Source organism: Dufourea novaeangliae, unplaced genomic scaffold (assembly GCF_001272555.1).
Source record: "Dufourea novaeangliae isolate 0120121106 unplaced genomic scaffold, ASM127255v1 scaffold8, whole genome shotgun sequence".
Taxonomy (NCBI): Eukaryota; Metazoa; Arthropoda; class Insecta; order Hymenoptera; family Halictidae; genus Dufourea; species Dufourea novaeangliae.
Window position 1 is genome coordinate 3,604,260 of NW_015373923.1, and position 24,284 is coordinate 3,628,543.

The 24,284-nt window shown below is 33.3% G+C and overlaps 5 protein-coding genes across 5 annotated transcripts; 2 read left to right on the plus strand and 3 right to left on the minus strand.

The window, feature by feature from the left end:
* Positions 1-999: 999 nt before the first annotated feature.
* LOC107194829 (ankyrin repeat and zinc finger domain-containing protein 1-like) lies at positions 1,000-4,871 on the minus strand. The gene is made up of 12 exons (XM_015584532.1): positions 4,746-4,871; positions 4,187-4,393; positions 3,788-4,104; positions 3,508-3,622; positions 3,296-3,441; positions 3,000-3,225; positions 2,662-2,934; positions 2,380-2,586; positions 2,027-2,303; positions 1,812-1,953; positions 1,554-1,727; positions 1,000-1,476 (listed from the first exon to the last, which is right to left on the minus strand). The coding sequence occupies exons 1-12, from the start codon at positions 4,843-4,845 to the stop codon at positions 1,303-1,305; spliced, it is 2,358 nt and encodes a 785-aa protein (XP_015440018.1). The 5' UTR covers positions 4,846-4,871; the 3' UTR covers positions 1,000-1,302.
* Positions 4,872-6,811: 1,940 nt separating this feature from the next.
* On the minus strand, positions 6,812-8,042 carry LOC107194945. Its single transcript, XM_015584654.1, has 3 exons — positions 7,834-8,042; positions 7,008-7,341; positions 6,812-6,896 (listed from the first exon to the last, which is right to left on the minus strand). Exons 1-3 carry the CDS (start codon positions 8,012-8,014, stop codon positions 6,812-6,814), a joined length of 600 nt encoding a protein of 199 aa, XP_015440140.1. The 5' UTR covers positions 8,015-8,042.
* Positions 8,043-9,050: 1,008 nt separating this feature from the next.
* On the plus strand, positions 9,051-14,164 carry LOC107194654 (myosin-IA). The gene is made up of 14 exons (XM_015584305.1): positions 9,051-9,296; positions 10,169-10,275; positions 10,355-10,550; positions 10,720-10,939; positions 11,017-11,229; positions 11,310-11,513; positions 11,605-11,803; positions 11,867-12,036; positions 12,105-12,365; positions 12,440-12,684; positions 12,782-13,277; positions 13,340-13,530; positions 13,619-13,867; positions 13,951-14,164. The coding sequence occupies exons 1-14, from the start codon at positions 9,208-9,210 to the stop codon at positions 14,162-14,164; spliced, it is 3,054 nt and encodes a 1,017-aa protein (XP_015439791.1). The 5' UTR covers positions 9,051-9,207.
* An 898-nt stretch (positions 14,165-15,062) lies between these two features.
* Positions 15,063-18,614, minus strand: LOC107194653 (ubiquitin carboxyl-terminal hydrolase 5). Its single transcript, XM_015584304.1, has 13 exons — positions 18,365-18,614; positions 18,166-18,291; positions 17,906-18,082; positions 17,743-17,849; positions 17,144-17,671; positions 16,951-17,022; positions 16,687-16,873; positions 16,441-16,593; positions 16,185-16,366; positions 15,734-16,119; positions 15,449-15,661; positions 15,262-15,371; positions 15,063-15,191 (listed from the first exon to the last, which is right to left on the minus strand). The coding sequence occupies exons 1-13, from the start codon at positions 18,458-18,460 to the stop codon at positions 15,126-15,128; spliced, it is 2,403 nt and encodes an 800-aa protein (XP_015439790.1). The 5' UTR covers positions 18,461-18,614; the 3' UTR covers positions 15,063-15,125.
* A 793-nt stretch (positions 18,615-19,407) lies between these two features.
* Positions 19,408-23,679, plus strand: LOC107194865 (protein FAN-like). The gene is made up of 16 exons (XM_015584573.1): positions 19,408-19,471; positions 19,625-19,858; positions 19,932-20,130; positions 20,204-20,389; positions 20,451-20,522; positions 20,595-20,803; positions 20,877-21,039; positions 21,114-21,268; positions 21,532-21,710; positions 21,781-21,912; positions 21,982-22,185; positions 22,263-22,539; positions 22,614-22,844; positions 22,929-23,017; positions 23,085-23,336; positions 23,432-23,679. The coding sequence occupies exons 1-16, from the start codon at positions 19,458-19,460 to the stop codon at positions 23,527-23,529; spliced, it is 2,694 nt and encodes an 897-aa protein (XP_015440059.1). The 5' UTR covers positions 19,408-19,457; the 3' UTR covers positions 23,530-23,679.
* Positions 23,680-24,284: the final 605 nt, after the last annotated feature.

Here is a 24,284-nt window from a genome sequence, read left to right on the forward strand (position 1 = left end):
GAGTCAAGCCAGGGAACGTTGTTTTCATTAAAGTTAAACTAAGATATCGCGTAAGTACTCGAATTATATTCGATTGTATTCGCATCGCTATTTACTGTGCGCGTGTCAGACAAAGTTTTAGAAATGTTCAAAAACGGAAACTTCGAATTTAGTTTCATTGTCGTTTTTTAGCTAGCGCTGGATCAAGGGGGGTCTAGGGGGGGTTGTAACCCCGGGCCCCACGCTCCAGGGGGGCCCCGTTCTGAACCTTCCATTTCGTTATTAGATGTTATTTAATTTTATTTAAAATAAATTTCAATTTTCGAAGATTTAAAATTTGAAGTATTTGGCTCTGCTGTATTACAAACCCCCCTCCCCCCTGCTTTTTAACTAAGGGGCCCCCGAAAATCTGATATTGGCCACGAAGCATCTTAATCCAGGCCTGGTATCAGCACGCAAATGAACGTGAACAAAAATGGTATACCACAGACTGATTGATTTACCGTCATTGCGCAGTATGCGTGATAGTAAAGTAACATTTTCTTTCGATACTAGTCATCGATGAGATTCGCGTGTAAATGCAGACACCGTCTGAAAAACCTGTTAATGATAGTTACAGGAAATCGGCACGGTTTTAATTCATAAACACCAGTCGAAACAATATCTTATATAAAGGAAAAAGAAACTTTGTGTTCCCTACAGAATTATGCATACTCCCAAAGACTCGTTTCTCTCTCTCTCTCTCTGCACATTATGATATTACAACATCTAGGCATAATGAGCGCAATGTTATGATATCGTGAACTCAGTATGACTGTAATACTGCGGATATGAGTGTGAAATTTAGTTACCCGTTTAGCATTAGCGTAAAAATGTTAGTTCTTTATGTAGGTATGTCATTTAATACATAATGCAAAAAAAAAAGAGTTATATATAAAATGTAATCAACATGAAAAGTATATAAAGTGTATTTAATTTTTAAGAAACACGGAGTTACTTGAACGCTGTTTGACCCTTACAATTAGTTTTTCATTTAAAACCGAAATAGTACCTGCATCTCAGTTTCCTTCACAGTCAGAAACAACAACGGAAACGAAAGTGATGATATATTAAGATATTCTTGTTCTGCAGGATTCTTTGAAGTGCATATATTTCATTACCAATATTACCGATTTGATTATTCTGCGAAGTTATTTTATCGACTTGTACAATTATATCTAAACTCGTAAAAATTACACAGCTAACACAATTTGTACACAATGGACAGATCAGGCTAGCTGGCAAAGTTATAAGACAATCGTGGTGTTAAAGATAAACATGCCATCAAGTAGCAACTTTGTTGCGAAGACGATGCTCCTTTAAGCACGGCATGGAGCAGAAGCGATTGAAATTATACTCGAATGGCACCTGACCAGCCATATTCACAGCACATTGGAAACATCGTGAAATCATCGTACAGCCCTGCTTTAGAATACGCTGCTCGGCAGCTAATGCTCTCTGCAATATACATACATAAAACTAATACCGATAATACAATACACAATCACGATCCGTTCACTATTTGGAACACATACCTTTTCTCGATCACTGAGACTAAGGAATCTTTGTTTCGCGTCTTCCTCTTGCTTCTTAAGCTCAAATTCTTTTTTCTTCACTCTCTCTTTTTCTCGCTTCACTTTTCTCTGTTGTCTCTTCCTTTCTAATTCTCCTTGTTCTATTTCGTCAGTAAGTGGTCCGGGTATTTGAGACTTCATAATAAATAAATGCGTCATTTTAAGCGTAATAATTAATCTTTGTTGTTAAAGGAACAGTCAAATATTGAAAATATGTACCTTAGAGTAATTGAACTTATCAGGATTGGCACCCATGAACCTCCTAAAAGTATTTCTTGTTTCCTTATCGTTTGCAGCCGCGTATGGTGTTTGCAGCTTCTTATTTTTATTGCATGGATCCGACCCAATCTCCAATAATTGCCTAAAGTCAAACCTCTTTGTAATAGTACGAACGAAAGAAAACTGAAATCTTTATTTACACAATGCCAATTTACCACACTAGCTTTAGATGTCCACCAATAGCCGCCAAATGCAACATCGTATTTCCGTCCTCGTTAAAATCGTTCACTAATTTTGTTATATCCTCCGTACTTATAATTGCGTTGTCTTCAGCAGCTGCTTCTTCTGCAATCTGTTCCTCCATTTCCGTAACCTTTTCTACTTCTGATAATAAAGTACCGATACAAGTCGACAATAATTCATTGTCACCCAATTTACACGCAGACCATAATTTTGTTTTAGCATTAGCTAAGATTTCATTCATTGTGTTGTCTGAAAACAGATTTGTTTCAAATATAAAATGGATCTTAAACGAAGTGACCATGTACGTAAATCACAGGATACATGCCATCTTTCTTCGGTCTCTTCCTTTGTCGGCGGAACTTCTTGTTTTTCATATATCTAGGCACAGTGTCTTGAAAAGCAAGTAAATTTTCACGAAAGTCTACTTCTAATTCCTGCTCAATCAGACAACTATCCAGTGGGATATTGGGGTTACCTAATTGGCTGTCTAGTTCTGACTCGGAAGATGACTGTGCTAACTTGGCGACAATATCTGATAAGGAAGAACTATTATTATTACTGGTTCTATATATCGAAATTACTGTATTTTCCATGTTATAATTCCTACCAGGTAAAGGTCTACATGGACTCTTTCTTGGTTTCGCCCTATCTATGTGAGATCGGGAATTTTTATGTTGCCTTTCTGGAGAATTTTGTGCGGGAGTCTTGCTTTTATCGTTATCTTGAGGATTACGTACATTACTGGCAGTATTAGAATCGCACTCGTTATTTTCTTCTTCATTCGTCACTTCTTCAATAAGCATATCTACTTTTGAAACTCTTTTCCTAAGCGGCTGACGCGGTGAAATAGGAAAAGAGTCTGTAAAGTCAGCCGCCGAACCTAATGTACACAAATTGTCTAAAAATTAAACTATTCAAATGTTTGACTTTCAATGCATTGCATACCATAAATTTCCATGGTGCTCAATATATCATACACTCTCTTAACTTCGCTGAACGTTGCTCTGCGAGTAGGAAACGGCAATGGTCTAAGTCTCAAGTCGTTTTTATCTAAAGGAGGATTCTTCCCTCCAAACAATACACTGCGATTGTATGGTCCAACCGCTCTGTACAGAATCAAGGAAGAATTACTAATTTGAGCTGACCATGATTCAAGTATATCTTGTACATGCTAAAAAAATGAAAATATTTTAGAACGTGCATATAAACCAGTTAGCATTCAGGGTAATAAGTAAAACCACCTGAAGTAGAGATGCTGCGTTATAACGACGCAAGCTAGCTCCAACGCTCTTTGCATGATTAGTTGTTGTACGTGAAGTTTGGGCAAATCCTTGCTTTGCCCTCACAGTGTAGGAATGAAATGTTTTGTGTACTACAGATTCGCCATCTGAAAACAAAAGAAAGTATGTACTCGTGTAATAAACAAAAACAATTGGTAAATTACAATTTATACCTTGAAACACAGCTGCAGCAAAGTGTCCACCACCAATCATGATAACAGTCCATGTCGTCTTTCTCCCACTGTCTAATGCTTGAGTGATCATCTCATTGTCTACCTCAGGAATTTCCTAAAATGTAATTGCATCTCTCCTGATCTGGTAAGTATAGACACGCCAAGTCATTCTAACAAAGTAGATTAAATTACAATGTAATATACTAGACAGGTGTGTCTGTGCTTATAAAACATTGTCCACAAAACTATATTTCCCGAGCCATACAGAAAATGAACGGACCTTCTTATTATGTAGCAAACACCTATATATACTAAATATATATCCATCGTCATTCTCAAAGAAAACTTTGGAATGACGACTTGCTATAGCCAATAATGCTTCAAGTTTCTTCTCTTTTACAGTTTCGTCAGAACATTCTGTATCAGAGCTGTCGGAAATTGATTCTACACCCCTTCCTTTTTTCTCTACTTTTTTATTCTTGCTAATACTGTTTTTACTCTCATAATGTCCATTAGCTGAACCTCCCGCATCAGAGACATCGATGTCATCTTCATTATCAGACTCTATATCACTCCCAGACAAGCTTGAAACATCACCTATAATATCAACAATATTATACGTTTCGTTACCAAATGTATTATCATACATAAGGAATTCATGTTTTATTAAATGGAATACCTTCATCAGCTAAGAGATTAAATTTATCCTCATTAACAGGTTTCAATCCGTTCAAGCGCCGCTTTAAATTATATCTGTGCCAATCTAATTTATAATGAAGTCTCTGCTGTGCTTTATTTTCAAATAAAGTATTGCAAAATGAACAGCTCAATGAATCTGATACAACTAACTCGTCGAGTTGACTCAGTACTTTTTCAGTTTCTGAAACTAAAGCACCAAAATCATACTTTTTATACATGTACTTCTTGCTTTCATCTACTTGGGTATTACTTAAAAAATTCTATACTTTGCATTACTCAAATAATTTTACTCAAATTCGACGGAATAAAACCTATGTAACCTTAAACATATGGATGTTAACAAATCCTTTGAATTGAAGATATCAATCGTGTTCATTGGAATTGATTCGAATGACGTAATTAGATGACAGCCAAATAAAGGAATTAAAAGTTCTCGTTGAAAAATGAGAGAAGTAAGAAATAGAAGCATGTTATCAAGCCAACCGTGGTCACATTTATATGTGATGTCGAGTAAAATTGAACATAAGAAGCACAATTACCGGATGACGACCGCGATTGCATGCATTGTGCAACTTTGATACCCCTTGTGATCCTATTGAAGTCTTCCTGATTGTATATTTTGAACATTTGATGATCCATCGTTCGTCACGTATCAAAAATTTATAATTAAAGACGATGTTTCAACTGCACCCTGGAGAAAGAGAACTCCGTTACTGCCACAAGAAAATAGTGAAATAGTACAAACTGTGGCCAGTCGAATGAAAAATTTAACAGAGACACTTACTTCTTACCAAAGAACGAGTCAGCGGATCTACACGAGCTAAGTCAGCTAAGTACTAACTTTTTCGCGTACACGCATATACACGCACAGAGTGCCTCTCCGAGCTATAGTGACTTCGTAAAAACAACAGGTTCGGGTGGCAAGGGACAAGGGTGGCAAATTAAGCGGTCATGGATGGTCACGAACGGCTAACATGTTTTGTGACTATGTATACTAAACGGATATACAAAGTGCTTCTCAAATAGTTTTACATCCTATAGAGAAAAAAATATTTTTAATTGCAAAAGTGAAAAAAGTATTTCAGACGTGTAATAAAAAAAAGTATGTGGGGCCGAATAGGTACAGCCCTGAAGAAGTGGCAAAGACCGCTGATCTGTATAACAGATTGTGTTAACTAATCTGTAGAACAGATTGTTATACAGATCAGTGCAAAGGACACATTTAACAGTTTGCATCAATGATTATCACTGCCAACACCAATAAGAGGGTCACACCCATTTAGTTACTCGGAGAGGCACTATAAGTAAATACGTGTTCAGGAACGACACTCAATCGTATACCTCTAAGGCACCACCAAGCCATCGGAAATTTGTATCAATTTATTAACAATGTTGTCCAAGCATTAAAAAAACAGTCCTATATCAATACAAGAAAAGATATTTATTTCATTAAATAATATTTTAATCTATATACGCTTCGAATGCATCGGTAACCTAAAGAAAATCCCCTATTCACAAGGCACCCGTTGGTCCATTCTTGTTCAGCACTGGCGAAAGATTACGTTATTCAAAAAAATACATACTGTCTTTTGCAGGAATGTTAGATCGGTGTTTTATTTAAATGGTCACAATTACCAATTTTTTAGAATTTATACAGCATTGAGAAATATACGTTTTTGAGAAATCCAGAGGAACAAAAAAATATATTGAATATACATCTCGAATACGATTAATTTAATTTCTTAACAACAGAATTACAAGTGTTTCTTTTTATTCAAATACAAAGTGTGGTTTAAGAATAAATAATAACAAGTTTTTCAGAATTCTCTAATTCACTGACATCAACACAAATCTTCCGAGGAACAATATTACATTATCATTTATGTAAAAAAATATTCTATGCATACACATAATAACTAAAAATATACATGTTATACAAATACACAACACCAAGAGGTACTACATATAATACTTTTATGTTTAGCTATTCAAAGCTTATCTTAATTTATCAATAAATAAGAAGTTTAAAGACACTTGATCAGTCTTAGATAGTAAGATTATTAGACAATATAAAACAGAATTCACCAGGGATAGTATAGTTATTTTGTACTCCGTGAAATTTTATATATTAAGTATTGCATGTTTATAGCCTTCCATATTATGCCTCTGGCAGATTCCAGTTACAGATGATACTTGCTTTTGTATACAAACTGGTAACATTAATAATGCATCTTTATAATGTCACAATTTTAAGTAAACAAAATTGTTATTTATCTCAACATTAAATTCAGTTACACACGTATCTCTAAGAAAATACTACTTTTTTTCTTTGAAAATATTATTTTGTTATGTACAAACAACATTTTTACTATACAGTTATGTTTCTCCCACAAAAAAATATTTAAATGTTTCACAATATAAATTACTTACTCAATATCACGTGCTGACTGCTAAACTAAGTTTAGTAATTACCAAAAATACAAATCTTAGCAAGCAATATTGTTAATTAACATAACAAATAAATATAAACACTGACAAATATTGCACAATAAGTAATTATGCAATTATAGACACACGGCTGTGGTGTCATGACATTATCATAATATTAAAGACACATGTAGATGAAAATTAATATCCCATTTAATATTCCAACTAAATAATTTATTTGTAATCCTGATGCCCTTGCAAATCTGAAAGAAACACAAACAACATTAAAAATAATAAATATACTTGTATGTAAGTTTAATAAACAATTTGAATGATTAACATTTATAGATGGAATCATTTTGAATTATACTTACCTTTGCTTAGAAAGGCTAAAGGGAAAAGGTGGATTGATTCCAGGAATACTGCTATCTTTGTAAATTATAAACCAAGTAAAACTCATCACTATGAGACCACTTGTTGCAGCTTTTATTAGCCATCCATATGTTTTAAAAAGTAACATTGTTACATTTACAACATCATCGTATTGACTGATGTTAACAAACTTTTCACTCATAGCTGTTAATTGATTCACATTGAACTTTGATATACTCGGTGTGTCAGATAGATCAAATATATTGTAGATGTTTGAAAATATAGATGCCGATGGTACTATTGACTTAGAATTACTTTGTAGCTGCAAAATATTCCCTAAAGAGACCATATTAAAACATCAGCACTTCTCATTATCTTTTTAACATGCAATGCTGCAACAAGCCAGTTTGTTTTCATAAATATATAAGAATACTGAACTTGAAGACTCAATTTAAAATAAAAAGAAGCTGAATACTACGAATTTTTGCAAATAAAAAAAAACATCAAAATGACTCTGTTCTTTTATACCTGATCAATTTCTTTAAAATAATTGACGAAGCGAAAGCGATAAAAGATCCTTGAAAAATTCGGCCAGACTTGCTTCAGATTTTAGTATGTGATATATAAATTTTGCAAAGAAGTTTAAAGCCCGTCAATACGAAGATATTGAAAAAGAAAAACATATTACAAGTAATATCGAACTAGCTAACTAAACGTTATGCGGAGGAAAAAGAGGAGACATGCAACATGTAGTGACGCGTGTTAATTTCACATGACAAGTTGTTAACAAAACAAAATAATATCATATACTTTCAGGACCTCACTTACCATAATTGATGTACAATTTTCCCAAAAAGATGGTTAATGACATTATGAAGAGTAGAAAAATGAAAGTCCACTCATTTATTTGCAATTTTCTCCATAACCTGACTGGAGCCGCATAATTTTTATGTCTCGTTGCAATCTCGTTCGTACCATTTAAGTGTAGTTCTGATTTCTTCTCGGCCATCCTTGTAATTTCCGATTACGGGAATAGCATCTACGACTCCTCCGACCACACGAGAGACTAAATGACAAACGATACCAATCGCCAAAAATAACAGTGAATAATATAACATATATATACGTGTATGACATGTACACAGGTCACGTTGGATTATACGCATGCGCTTGAGAAAGTTTTTTTCCTCAGCTGTATCACAGTACAATATACGTATATGCAAAGAGAATTTGGTATAACAGGTATAAATTTAACTCTCGAACAGTCGCCATGTGTGGATTGTATAGCGCACTAATATTTAAATTGTGAAAAAGCAGACAAGTATGAATTAATACTTTCATGTTGTATATATATAAGTAACCGCAACTCATACTTTCGTAATAAAAATATTACAAAATTGCAAATATGGTTCTCCTGTAAATTTGTAGCGTTTTTAGTTTTTAATGTTTCAGTTTTTATTGGTAAAAGCTCATGAAATTGACTGACAGATCATCGTTTCTTTACATGACCTTTCGGCATTTGTTACTCAATTTCATGATTTTTTACCAAAAGAAGCTCAAATATTAAAAAATAAATAATTAAAAGCACTACGAATTTAACGGACAACCTAATATAGCATTGAAGTAAAGCTAGGTGTCCATTTGAAGGTTCCTTACGATATAGTTGCTCTCAAGAATACTCTCAAATAATGTATCCATTTTAGAGTAACTTCGAGAAGTCTTACAGTAAGACTCTTACTTCCAAGTGCCACTACGCTATTACCAAATAGAACTCTCAGAATCGTGTCCATTTCAGATTTATCTATGTTCACTTTCTGTAGTTCACTTCGAAATAAAAGGAAGGTAAAGTGTAATCATGTAAAAAGATGAGGAAAATATATATATGCGAATTCCCTTTACGCAAAATTTTTAGATAGTCATTGGTACTGGTACCTTCAATATACATTTGTGAACTGCATATCCACTTGCCCCTTTAAATAGGCAAATAGATAACGTCAGTGTACATCATCGCAACTGTACACGCTCATGGAGGGGAGGAGAATAGGTCGGCGGAAGTTTTCACTGAATCGTACACTCGTCGTTCGCTCGGCAGCGAAGACGGTTCGTAGAAAGGAGCTGGTCTCCAACACGCGACGATTTTTGTACGTGTAGAGCTTGCATATGGAATTGTAAATTCGTGTGTTTTATATATCATTGAATAAAATGGCAGCGCAAGATGAAGTTGGTATTGGCGACCTGGTTCTACTGGACGAGATCACTGTAGAGAAGGTTGTGGATAACTTACGAGTCAGGTGAGATGATGTATCAACGAATGATGCTGACAAACGCGATAAATGAGGAAACTGGCGGGAAATCGGATAATGCAAGCGACTATTTTCTATGGAAACATGACAAGTGTACCGTACGCTTCCCGGTCATTTCTTGGTATTATACTTCATAGATCATCCACCAAGAGGGCGTGGCTAACCGTGTATTAGCAGGTGGTTGTAATGCGGCTCGATGTATTTGGATTTGAACTTGACCCATAAAAACTTGTCGAATTAAAACATATCCTAACGCTGCATTAAAATCTCTCGATGTCGATATCTTTTAGATACAATTCTCTTTTATTTCAGCATCATAATAGCCATTCACTTTATATATTTCTATATTACTGTATTTATCTAAAGTCTTGAATCTATAATAAATTTATTCCTAAGGTTTTCGTGTACAAAAATATATGAATATGTTCCCAGATTGAATGTCTAATTTTAGAAGAAACACTTAATGCTGAAGTCTTATCGGGCTCTGCATTCTATGAGTCATCGCCCTCGGTTCGAACTTGAGCTTTTCATTACACTCGACCATTATTGTAAATATTTTATTTTAAAGTTCATATATAGATAATTGACACGCATTCTTTTCGGTAATACTACGCGAGGTCAGTTTGTCACAAAGACGACGACATTTGAAATTTGAAATTAGATATTGCTCTCTATCACGTATTCTTGATAAACAGATAACTCTTATCTTTCACAAATAAAAACTAATTTCTGCACTAGCGTTAACATATAAAATAAAATACAAAACGATAACTTATTTTCTATGATATGTTACTGCATGTCCAAAGTGCCATTTGCAATTAAAATTGTTTATTCACGATTTCATTATTGATTGTTTTCAGATTTAATGGTGGTAAAATTTATACATATATTGGAGAAGTATGTGTCAGTATAAATCCATATAGAAGCATAAACATATACAATAATGATTATATCAATAAGTATAAAGGTATATAATTATATGTACATAAAAATAATGAATAATACATTACCAGGTCATGGTTGAACTATTGACAATTATATTGCAGATAGAGAGTTATTTGAGAATCCACCACATATTTTTGCAATTGCTGATGCAGTACACAAAGAGATGAAACAGCAACGACGTGATACTTGCATAGTAATAAGTGGAGAATCAGGGTCTGGTAAGACTGAAGCAAGTAAAATTATTATGAAGTACATTGCTGCAGTCACAAATTTAAGTGGTCAACAAGAAATAGAAAGGTAATATAAAAGTTATTTAAGAATAAATTAGAATGGTAATTTACTATAGTTAAATTTTTATAGGTCAATGTAGTTTATTTTAACCAAATAGAGAATATAACAAAGCTATAACACTTGTCTTTAGGATTTTCTATTCTTAGAATTTAAAATTATTTTTTTTGTATGTCAGAGTAAAAAATATTCTTATTCAATCTAATTCAATATTGGAAGCCTTTGGGAATGCAAAAACAAATAGAAATGATAACTCTTCTCGATTTGGGAAATACATGGATATAGACTTCAATTTCAAAGGAGATCCAATTGGTGGCCATGTTACCAATTACTTGTTGGAAAAATCAAGAGTTGTGTATCAGCAGAATGGTGAACGTAATTTTCACTGTTTCTACCAGGTATTATTTCTTACTTTATCTTTTTATTCTTTTTAATATCACAGAACGTACTTAAGGAATACTATTTATAATTATAGCTCTTGAATGGCTGTAGTGAAGCAGAACTAAATAAGCTAAGATTAGTAAGGGACCCAGCTGCATATTTCTATGTTGGCGCTGGAAATTGTAATAAAGCGAGTCCTACTGATAAAAGTGAATACAAAACAGTTACTTCTGCTATGTCCACTCTTGGATTTACACAAAACGAAATGCAAACAGTGTGGAATGTTATTGCCGGAATATTACACTTGGTTTGTTATTATTAATATAGAGAGGAGATATAAATATCATTGTTCTGTTGCTTACATAAATTTGTTTTTATGCATTATAGGGCAACATCACGTTTAAACTTGACGAGGACAAGCTCTTAATTCAGAACAAAACTGCTTTAAATGATACAGCAAACTTGCTTTCTATTAGCCCTCAGGAATTGAGTACAGCTCTTACTCAAAGAGTAATAGCAGCAGGTGGAGAAGTTATGCAAAAAACTCATACTTCAACAGAAGCGGAATATGGAAGAGATGCATTAGCAAAAGTAACTTTATAATTTTTTCCTTTTTGCTGTTTCATGTTTATATCAATGATGATCCATAAAATGGCTAATAAGTTACATGTAAATTTTACAGGCAATATATGAAAGATTATTTAATGAAATTGTATCGCGTGTTAACGCTGCAATTAACGTAAACGACATGGAAACATATAAAAGATACAGAACAGTAATTGGAGTATTAGATATATATGGATTTGAAATTTTTGATGTTAATAGCTTCGAACAATTCTGTATTAATTACTGTAATGAAAAGTTGCAGCAGTTATTCATTGGTAAGCGCATCTGAAATAAAAGTATACTCCCAATGGTATTATAATAATAATTCAATGTTTTAGAACTGGTACTGAAACAAGAACAGGAAGAATATAAGAACGAAGGAATAGCATGGAAAAATATCGATTATTTTAATAACCAAATAATTTGTGATTTAGTAGAGCAATCGCATAAAGGAATTATCGCAATTATGGATGAAGCTTGCCTGAATGTTGGCAAAGTTACAGATGAAGTTAGTATTCATAGTTTACTATTTAGATTGGCAAATGTAACTGTTGTTTTATAACATAATTCTTTCAGATGCTTTTAGAGGCTATGGATCAAAAGTTGATCGATCATAAGCATTATTCCTCCAGACAATTGAAACCAACGGATAAAGTACTTCAACATAAAGTTCAGTTTAAGATCAAACACTATGCAGGAGATGTGATATATAATGTCATCGGGTTTTTAGACAAAAATAAAGATACATTGTTCCAAGACTTTAAACGCTTACTTTATAAGAGCAGTAATCCAATAATTAGTAAAATGTGGCCTGAAGGTGCTCAAAATATTCTAAAGGTAAGGAGACTAATCTATTGTAATAAAATTATCATATATTTGTTCATTTTTATACATTCATTGCCCTGTTTCAGACAACAAAAAGACCTTTAACAGCTGGAACACTTTTCCGTAATTCCATGATAGCTCTGGTTAAGAATTTAACAAGCAAAGAACCGTTCTACGTGAGATGTATAAAGCCAAATGAAGTTAAATCACCGGTCGTGTTCGACGAAGAGAGAGTAAATCATCAGGTGCGATACTTGGGCCTTGTCGAGAATGTATTGGTCAGGCGAGCTGGTTTCGCGTATCGGCAACGATACGACCGATTTTTGAAACGGTATTAATATTTTGCTATGAGTCATAGCCTATGACTAACAAGAGATAAAAACAAAATTAGTATTAATTCATCAATAATAAGTTCCTCTTTCTATCAGGTATAAAATGATATCACAGTATACATGGCCAAATTTTAGAGGTGGCACCGACAGGGATGGTGTGAACACTTTATTGAACGAGAAAGGTTTTAGTAATGATGTGAAATACGGTCACACGAAAATCTTCATTCGCTCTCCGCAAACACTTTTTGCCTTAGAAAAGGCACGTAGCGATTTGATACCGGGTATTGTAATATTACTGCAAAAGCAATGGAGAGGATACGTATGTCGGCAGAAGTATAAAAAAATGAAGGCTGCGCTCTTCATAATGAAATATTATCGAATATACAAGATACGCACTTACATTAAACAATTGGTAAGGCTGTTTTGCAATGCGAAAACGATGCCCGATTACGGAAAACGTTTAACTTGGCCTCGCGAAAATTTTGCTGTGAGACACGTAATATCTGCCTTAAAAATTATGTATGGTAGATGGTGGGCATGGATGATTCTCAGAAAGATCCCTAGGGAGGACTGGCCACAATTACGGTTAAAGGTATACACTTGTATTAACGTATGTTATGTGTTTTCCTGTATGTAACGTCAGTATTATCGCAGATGGCTGCAGGCGCAGTTCTGCACTCAAAACGACAACATTGGGGACAAGATAGGCGGTGGGAAGGAAATTATCTTTCCAAATCGGATGAGAATCCTCATAATAATATCTTCAATTCTTCGATAAATAATCTACGCAACACTGACCGGTTTAAAACTGTCTTATTTAGTGCATTTATTAAAAAAACCAACAGGTTCGTATAGAAAGTTACTTCATATATTTACCAGTCTTCGACGTTCCTCGAATTTTATTACAATGAACTTTCTTTTTTTTTTTTGTAGATTTAACAAACCAAAGGATCGTGTGTTAGTGGTAACTGAACATACGATATACAAACTTGATAGTTCTAAATTCAAAAGTTTAAGGAAAGGTATGCCAATAGCTGAGATTACAGGTGTAAGTGTATCACCTGGAAGGGATCAGCTTATAACGATTCATTCCAATCGAGGAAATGATTTCATAATGTCAATTATTGCGAAGGATGACAGAATCGGAGAACTTGTTGGCATTTTAAGCAACAGATATAGTCAGTGCGTATTGTGTTGTGTTTAGTATTTTTCCAGATGTCAATATATCTTATTATTCTGTATTAAGGTAATGTATTTTCTGACAGATTACGTTCGGCGGATCTACAAGTTACGGTTGATGCAAAATTTAAGTGTATGTTAGGAAACAAAAGCAAAGTATTAAGGGTAAAAGTGCTACCGGATGTCCTTGAACCGACGTTCAAAAAGGATGGAGACAATATTATATTTGCCATTCCACCATCGATTGGGATAATTGATGGGGGTGCTAACACAAGGTTGCAGCTTAGGGCAGCTAGCTAGAATAGTACCGAAACAGCCTATTTAATATTCTATCAGAAATATTATTACAGTTCAATTACTTTTAATGTGAGAGCATTTTTGAAGCTCGTATTGTTGCATTTTCAAGGCTTTTTTAAGTATTTTTTAATGTACAAATAACATTACGTTAGGAAAATAATAAATTTATATTTATAGGATCATATAGATATGAATACAAGGTAAGAAACAAGGTTGTAAATAATAAATCGGACAATCAAACGACAATTTCGCGTGGAAAGGATCATTCAGAACTAATTTCTCTCTGTAAATACGTACAAAATTAAATGCAGTATGAGTAATGCGTCTTAATTTTCAAATACCGGATGCATTGTTTATGTGAATAACTTGTAAAATATAAAATTGGAATCAATGTGTAGCTTAAGAGAATTATATTAGACAGTATTGCCTTACAAAAAGTAATCAGTCATTTGATACAATAATCATAAATATTTACTAATGTGGCCTTCTACTTAAAGTATTTCTAAATATATATTTTTACACTATCATGTGAATTTTGTACACTATAGGAAAACATAATTAGACATTTGTAAAATACAATCGATATTTATGTGAAAACTACTGTAATATGAATTCTGCAATTTATTAAACAGTCTGTGTTTATATAGTATATCATATTGCATTCGAAATTGCTAGTAATGTTAATGACTTAATATTTTAATATACGTATAGCAAGTTCTGCTGAAGTGATAGTAATACTTTGTACTTGAAAGAATATGAAGTGCTATATACACGTTATAAAATGGTGCCATTGTTGAAAAATAAACTGATGTTTTTACGTCCTTGTGTTTTCTTATTTTTTATGGGGAAGGTTCCATCTTAACACGATTCCGTACTAAGTTTAGAGTGAAAGTTTTCTCTGTCAGCTTTTTTTTATTGTTAAAGTGTAATAGAATACATTTTGTATATAAAACAACTGTATAATCTAATCCATGCGTTTATATAGATATATGTATCCTAAGTTTAGCGGTGGATTTTCAGACAACGCAACCTGCAATAGCCAATTTATGTGAATATTTTAGTGATTTTATTGAAGCATATTTTATTCTTGTAATATGTACCTTATCGTCATTGAATATCACCCATCGATCATCCTTCAAAAGATGACATACGTAATGTCCCACCATTGTTGATGTTCCCATATGTGACATAAAGCCCACTAATTTATATTCTGAATAGTGAACAATACATATTTAGGTTTTCAAAAGCAAAGTATAAATACTGTTGATAATATTCTTAAGAACCTACGGTCACTTCCGTCTCTAAATATCTCTTCGGAATGTGCCTGCTCATCATCAACGTCCAAAGCATCTAATTCAGCCTGATGACTGAAAATCCAATCTGCTGCTCGTTCTAAATTATTATCAGTCGCTTTGAGCGCTTTTATTGCTTGTTCTCTCGTAAAGCCCATCCATATTACCATAGCTACAGCGTCTTCGTTAGCCATGAATTTATCTTTTCCTAAAATACAATGAATAAGTAAACAAAGTAACACTTCATGCTCTTAGTATTCAAATCAGTGATAATATGTACTTGGTTTTGCATCGATTCCAGGGGGTAGAAAAGGATCCGCAAAATCGGAGTCTGCAATGTGCTCCATTAGCCAATTAGTGGCTGCTTCTATGCCACGATTCTCCGTGAAGTACAGTGCTCTTTTACAAGCCTCTGGTGGAAATCCCATGTCTGTTAACTGATTTAATACAACGGAATCGTAAACAGGTGGTGGAGTTTCTGAGCCAGTAGTCTCCGGCAACAATTCCTCTGTGGACTGTAAACCATGGCCCCGAAGAATACTCAAATCCAACAATTCTGGCATTTCAACGACCACATCCAACTTGACGGGAGTCCAATCTTCTTTCACCGTGAACTTTTTTAAATGAATTAATAAATAATCCGGAAAACTAGCGAGTCTAGTTGTTCTAAAAGAAAAGCCGTACGTGATATAACTTGTATACATGATAATATAACATAACACAATACTTACTTCTGCGCAGTTGTTTTTTCATTTAGGGCTGAACTGTAAAATTGTTCAACTGTTTCGGATTGGACAAACGCTCGCAGACAAGACAAAAATTCTATACGAGGTCTGACTACTGTATTTGAGTCTAGCTTTTGTCCTTTCGCTTCTGTCTCCTTCTTTAGAGCTTCGTAAGCTGCGACTTGTTTCTACATATCAATATATTTATCAAAGAATGTATACATACCTATAAATGAAATTTTGTATGGTGTAATTGATTTACCTTATTTATCGCTGATTCCAGAGATATTGGGAGCGGCAGAAGATATTCTGGACGATAAGTGTACTTCACTTTCTTAGAATGACTGCACTGATACCTCTCCTCGACTTTGAATTTGAAACAGTCGCTAGGATTCGTTTGATGGCGACTGTGGCGCTATTTGATCAATATTCTGATGTTAGTATTACAATGTAAATGTAATACACAAAATTACAAGTATCAAAAATTTCAAATGTTCAATTTAATTACATCTATAACATTTATCAAATGAAGAATGAACTCCTGTGCATCTTGTTGCCGATTTGAAGAAAATCCAGGATGTCCACGACCAACTAACGTTTTGAACATCCGTGGAGGAATACCCTGACGTGATTCATTCTCATTATTTGGTGGCATTGAATATCTTCCAGAAAGTAAACCAATTCCGAGCTTAGCCCTGCAACATTAACAATTCCTATTGATACACATTTCAAATGATTCTTGACATGGGAAACAATTTTTTTCTCAACTTACATCTGAACATTAAAGTCATTTGCTGGATCCGTATAACTTTGTTGAAATATCTGCGACGCACCGTCTACAAATCTGAAATTTACTTGCAATTACCGATACCAAAAAATTTAACAGATATGTACCAGATGGAGACACTAGCAACGCTTAAGATTAAACTGGTTTAAAGTTACTTGTATAAGATTAAATTACAAACCTTTTAACAAAGTCTGGAATAACAAATAACATTTGCATAACACTATTTAAGTAACACGAATTTCCCAAGTTAGCAAGTCCTGTATATCCAGGTCCATACAAAGGTGTTAATTTACTAGCTGCTTCTTGAAGTGCAACCCATTCACCAAACCTCTGATTAAGATCCAATTCCAACTCTATCATAGATTTGTCGGTTTTCTCCATTTGAGTAATATTAATACCCCAGTGAGACAAATGCTGTATTAAATGTGGATCGTCGACCATATCATCTTCATCATAAGAAAACACATCAGCTTTTCCTTCCTTAGTTATGGTTCCTAGTTTCACAGCCAAAGGATAACCAGTAGTACTATAATGTTCAACTGCATGATCATTTCCTCCAGTTCCATCATAAAATTTACGTCCACAGAGAATGCTGCCATCGGATAAGTTAAGCCACAGATTTTGAGTGAGATCACATTTTTCACATTTCCATCCACTTGGGGGTACTTTCTTCCCATTGTCCAGCTGTTTAAGATTTGAGGCATGCCTAAAGATTTAATAATAATACAAATAATGAATACAACTGATTTATATTAATATTTTTATGTATGATTTTACTTTGATACTGCTTTTATTTCTCCATCCCAAGCTTCGGAAAGTCTTTCTATTTCTGCTATCTTCGTTGCAGATTCAGCCTCTAATATAATTTTGATAGCGTGCTCAACCTAGAAAATAGTAAAAGTAATTTGGATAATACTTTTATTTTTCATCTCATAGATACCTCTTGTGGTAAATTATCTGACGGATAAGGTATTGTTGTAAAATTTGGTAGAATAACAATTTCATAAGATTCATGATAAGTGTATTTTTGTTGATCCGGAGTAAAACCATCAGCTTTCCCAATAGCCAATCTTGTAATTTTTTTCTCAGGACCATCTCCTTGATGTTCAGATTGAATCTGTGAAAAGACAAATAATGTTGTGTCAGAAATCTCGTTCTAACTATTATAAATATGCTGCACAGAAATAACAGATGACTCACTTCTTTTCTTCTTCGTTTGATGTGTAAAAACACAGGATTTTCAGTTAATTGATAATAACGCTCTAGATGATCCTGACCTAATCCCAAAAAGGTGGTGAGATTAACGTAAAGGCCGGTGGGGCTATCCTTTAAAAGGAAAACAACAATTATGCCGTTGCACATTATAATCTCTAATTACTTAATAGACATGACATCTTACTGGGGTATCGAAAGAATAAACACACTCGTCATTATATATTTTGTCGTGTTTCTGCGGTACTCTTATTTTATGCAAGTGTTTCATCAACTCCTCCATGGTAGATCGTAGCTGCTATATAATCAAACAAAAACTATCCCAATTACAAAAGAACTTTGCACGCGGAATTACGAATAACCTATTCGAAGATCGCCGGTCTGTCGTATTGATGATATGCGGATATGGGTGATTTGAGAAACGCGACGAGAGAACCGGAACGTATTCGACTTTTCTTGTTTCTCTTTAAAAGGCAGTGATGCTCAACCAAGTAGAGGGTACTACTTTCCTATGTCGACTATTTAGATATAGTCTACTCGGGTGAAATGTTCGAGGAAAATATGTATTCTGTAGGTATAGTAAAAAACAAGAAATGAGAATAATATTATCATACATGACTTTGATTGGTTGATTCTTATAAAGATGTATATATGATTCGGCGGCATTATAAGAATCAACGAATCAAAGTCATGTATGATAATTTTTACCCCCACTGGTAACAACCGTATTAAAGTTTATCAAACTTTTGACTGTATTGTGTTTTAGACAATTTTTGACTGTTATAAATATACAGAATCCGTTATCTAATGATAAGCTGTTGAAGCAATCGAAGCAATCGCAGAATTGTATCCATTGCTCTCTATAATCTTGTCACCAGTTCTAAGCGATGTGTGTAGAGGGAGACAGACAATATAGTGTAATCCAGTGTAATCAAAGGGGAATGTCAAAGATGTCAAAACACTTACTGAAGTAAGAATCTTGGGGAAGCGAGTTCCGTTTTGTATAGATACTTAGTGAACAAGTTTTAATCACAAAAATATACCGAACAAGAAAATTTTATTTGAGCAGACCGTACATACATTTTAGATACTCCAAATATACTCGTACATGATGATTCATACTGTCACGAACCTAAAATAAAGTTTATATATATTCCATTTAAACACATATTATCGAGAAATGATCACGTAAATTCTACTATTGTGTAATAATATCTATCTGGGTCATATGTAATGGTCATTATTAATGCTTGTTATAATTTACATTTAATTTTGAAGCAATGGAAAAAGAAAGGTATGTATCTCTTGTTTTGACCATTCATATGTGTAAATAGCATTATTTAGTAAATGTGTGCATATGCATGAATATAAAAGACAGTGTGTATTTATTATTATAAGGTTGTATTTGAAGCATAAATGATTATTAATATATTTTTACATGTATCAGATTTACAATGCTCCTTTTGGAACCTGGGGAAATCTTTTTTGAAGATTACAGTGTTCAAATGGAAATGCTCGATACTTCTACTTCCAAAGAGCAAAAATGGATAGATGGAAGATTGAAATTATGTTCAAAATCTTTGGTATTTGTAAATAAGGATATTAACTTGCCTTTAATAAAAATACAACTGAAAGAAGCCATAGCTATTGATCAATGTGAATCTGGCAGTGACATAATGAAGTAGGTATTTGAATTTTTTAACTCACGAAAGTATAAAGCATATGTAACATACTTATTTCTTTTTATGTTTTAGACGTACCAATGTTCTGTCAGTCCAATGTAAACAGTATGTAGAAATGTTGGAAAAAAATATACTTGCGCCATACAAGTTTATTCATGAACATGCTACTTTCTACTTTTACTTTAATTATGCAAAAGTAGAAGACTGTCTTCCGCAGATTTTGCAATTGCTTAGAGCAGCTACGTTACCAACTGCTGAACAGAATGCCATGGTATATTTTATAAATGCTATGTCCATTATGTTATGTTATAAAACAGAATAAGCAATCTATTATTATGATTTAGATTATGGCCATTGTACACTCCAGACAATCTAGAGTCTCATTTGATACATCTTGGTTGGAAGATTTATACGAACAGGTTGTGTTAGAAAGTCAAGCAAATAAAGTACTACCTCTTGTCATAAATCCAGGAAGAATACTTTTAACAACCTCTAGAATTTATTTCCAACCTTATAATAATTTAGATCAGGTATGTACTTCATACATAATTGTAATAAACCAGTATTAAAGTATCAATTTTATACCATTAGCATCCTGTTCTAAAAATACAGCTGAAGGATATCAGCAATATTATAAAGAGAAGATTTCTCTTAAGACAAGTTGTGAGTATTGTTTCTTAAATGCAATGTATGTAACTGTTGCTGTTGGTGTACATGTCATTTTACTTGCTACAGGGGCTTGAAATTAAATGGATAAAGCAGCCAGAAAATAAGGCTGAACATTTGTTCATATCATTAAAAAATCAAAAAGATAGGGATGAACTTTATATGAATTTATTAAATCAACCAACAGTGTCTTTAGAGGGAATACCTCAGGATCAAATGACCATGAGATGGCAACATGGTTCTTTATCAAATTATGATTACCTGTTATACATTAATAGGTAATTCTTACGCGAAAAGAAGTTAAAATAAGAGTTTGTATTATTTTATTTTTCAATAAACGCATTTTTTCAGTTTAGCGGATAGAACTTTTCATGATTTGACTCAGTATCCAGTAATGCCATGGGTAATACAAGATTACACATCTTCTGTATTGGATTTGAGTAATCCTAATATATACAGAGATCTTTCCAAACCTATTGGAGCACTTAAACCAAGTAGATTAGAAAGATTGAAGGTATACAGTTTTTACTTTGTTGAAAGCTAGATTATACATGCTAGGAAGAAGATGATAGGGTAATTGTATTTTAGGAACGATATACGGAAATGTCTGAACCAAAGTTTTTATACGGTTCACATTATAGTGCACCAGGATTTGTATTATTTTATTTAGTACGAAAATACCCTCAGTATATGCTGTGTCTACAAAATGGAAGATTCGATCATCCGGATAGAATGTTCAACAGGTATGTACTTTTATATAAAAATTATAAATCAAAATTATGACAAAGAAGTACGAACTCAGACTTCTAACTATTCGAAGATTGCGTTTAACGTTCGACTTAAAGCAAAGCTTTAATGAGTATACATGAATGTGATTTTGTATCACACAGACAATGCAAAATTTAATGGTAATTCCTTCTTATACTGTAAAAAAAAAAACATAATGACTGTCGACTCTGCAGAAGCGATTTTTTCTTTCACTCTTACCAACAAAAACACCTAACAGTCTAGCTGACGTATGGAAAAATGTTTTGGTGAACATGTCTGACTTTAAAGAACTGGTCCCGGAATTTTATGACACGACCAGTGGCGGTGATTTTTTGGTGAATAGTTATGGTATCGATTTTGGCTATCGATATGACGGTACAAAAATAGGAGATGTACAGTTACCACCGTGGGCAAATGGTATTACACATTTTTAAAGATGGAATTAACCATTACATGGAATCTTCGTACAATTATCGTCAAATTTCAGGACCAGCACATTTCATACAAGTATTAAGAAATGCTTTGGAAAACGATCACGTATCTGAGAATCTTCATCATTGGATTGATTTAATATTTGGATACAAGCAACGAGGAATTGAAGCGGAGAAAGCTGATAATAGTAAATTAATGCTGAATGCTAAAATTGATCTCATCAGTAGCATATAATTCATAACACATTATATTTCAGTATTTTTTCATTTATGCTATGAGGGAGCAATAGATTTAGACACTATTCGAGACATTAATGATAGACACGGTTTAGAGATACAAATTATGGAGTTTGGTCAAATACCAAAGCAAGTTTTTACTCTACCTCACCCTAAGCGTTCTGCTTCATCGCTGGATAAATTATATACTGAAACTGCTTTAATGTCTATCAAATGTGGAGCAGGTATACCACATTTTGCTATCGCTCACCTCCTCAGTGGAACAGATTTATTAAGTAATAGAAATTATAATTTCTTCCAGAAGATAAAAATCCCATTGAAAAGTCCTTTGAACTACGTGAATTAATGACATTCCAGTCCCATAAGGAAAGTGTAAGCAGCATTACCATGACGAATACGGAGACAATCGATGAAATAATATCAGTGGGACAAGATGGAATGCTTAAATTATACAGTATTATAAACAAAAAATTAACGCGTAGCGTAGCTTTATCAATGCTACCGCTTTCTTCTTGCATATCTTATAACACATCCTCTCATCGTAATGTATTAGTTGTGGGCTCCTGGGATAATTCATTGTAAATAATCGACATAAATATGTATTTTAGTTCCATGTACTTAAACTGCTCTATTAAATAGCTTCTTCTTACAGAATATTTTATGACGTGGAATTTGGCAGAGTGATAGATACTTTGCAAGGACACGAGGACGCTGTTTCTTGTTTAGTTTTAAGTCCTTCTCGTCAGATTATTATATCCGGTTCGTGGGATTGTACAGCAAAAGTTTGGCAAAGCTATGTTTCTGGGCCAAAAATTAAACCAGCAGAGTGCCTTATTGCACAGTTGGATCATGAATCTAAAGTGACATGTATTAATATATCAAGGTGATCCTTTCGTTTGATTCGATTCATAAAATCATTCATCGTACAATACATTTGCAAAACTGTACCTTATGGGAACATTTATAGGGATGAAACGTTACTAGTATCTGGTACAGAGGATGGAGAAATCTTTTTGTGGAACCTTGATTCTTATAACTTACAATTTACTGCAAAAGGTACAGTTTAAAATAGTTACTTCATTTATTGTTACTACATATAAATATACACGATTCTTTTATACAGGACACACTTGCAAAGTGAACGCAGTGACATTTGATCAACAAGGCAAAAGTATAATATCGTGTGCAGAAGATAACGTATTGAATATAATTGATGTTCACACAAGTACACAAATTTATCGTACAACTATAGAATACGAACCTTTGACATTGACGTGGTTGGAAACGTTTTTACTGATAGGAGACAGTAATGGAAACATTAATGTATGGAACCGTCAAGGTGGAATTTTTGTTTCACAAATACATTGTCATGATGGTAAAATATATTTTAATTATTTCTATTTACAGTATACGTACAAGAATCTTAAATTAATATTTCGTTTTAAATAATTAAAAGCTAATAAATTACAGGACCAATTTATGCATTATCGGTATCCGCAGAGAATAATGTGATTTTAACCGGTGGTAAGGATAAAAAAATAATTGTATGGTATTGTAAAAAGTTATGATTTTTTTTTTATGTAATACCCGAAACGTTTGTTTGTTGTTGATCGTGAAGTTATATTAAGAATGTTTAACTTAGGAACTAAGTATAGCGGGTAAATCGATTACGTTTGAAACAATCGTACTGTATTCACAATCTGACAAATTATTATAATGTTGGTTGACAGCCTAATATATGTTGTAAAAGTTTATAATATTTTAGTATATTTTATTTTGCACTGTTCTGCATTCCTGTTTATTTAATAAAGAAAATTTTTCATCGAACATATTCCATTTTAGTACACTACATTTTGGTGTAAAATATGTATTTTTCCATAAATGTTGTTTTGCAGTATACTTACATATATTGAATCACACATACACTGCAATACATATATTGTTACGTATTCTTTGGATACATCTTTAGATTTCATTCTCAGATGTATTATGAGAAATAAAATCTAAACACAAGTAATACAAGATTAGTATTGCCTAAAAGTAATCTAGACACGTATATATGTGAAATATGAAGTGCAAATACGCTGTACATTCACTGTTTTCATCATCAGAGATTTAAATGCTGACTAGTACTATTAAACTTCCAACATACTAAGAAGAATATATAACTGTGCTCTTTTATCAAGTACGTTTATGTTTTCAATTTACTTTCATCAGTGATTCTCTATCACCATTGAGGAGATAGTTCTATTTACTTTTTGTACACATTCTTTTTTTGTAATTCTTTTCATACGTCTAACTATAAATATTGTAACGTTCATAC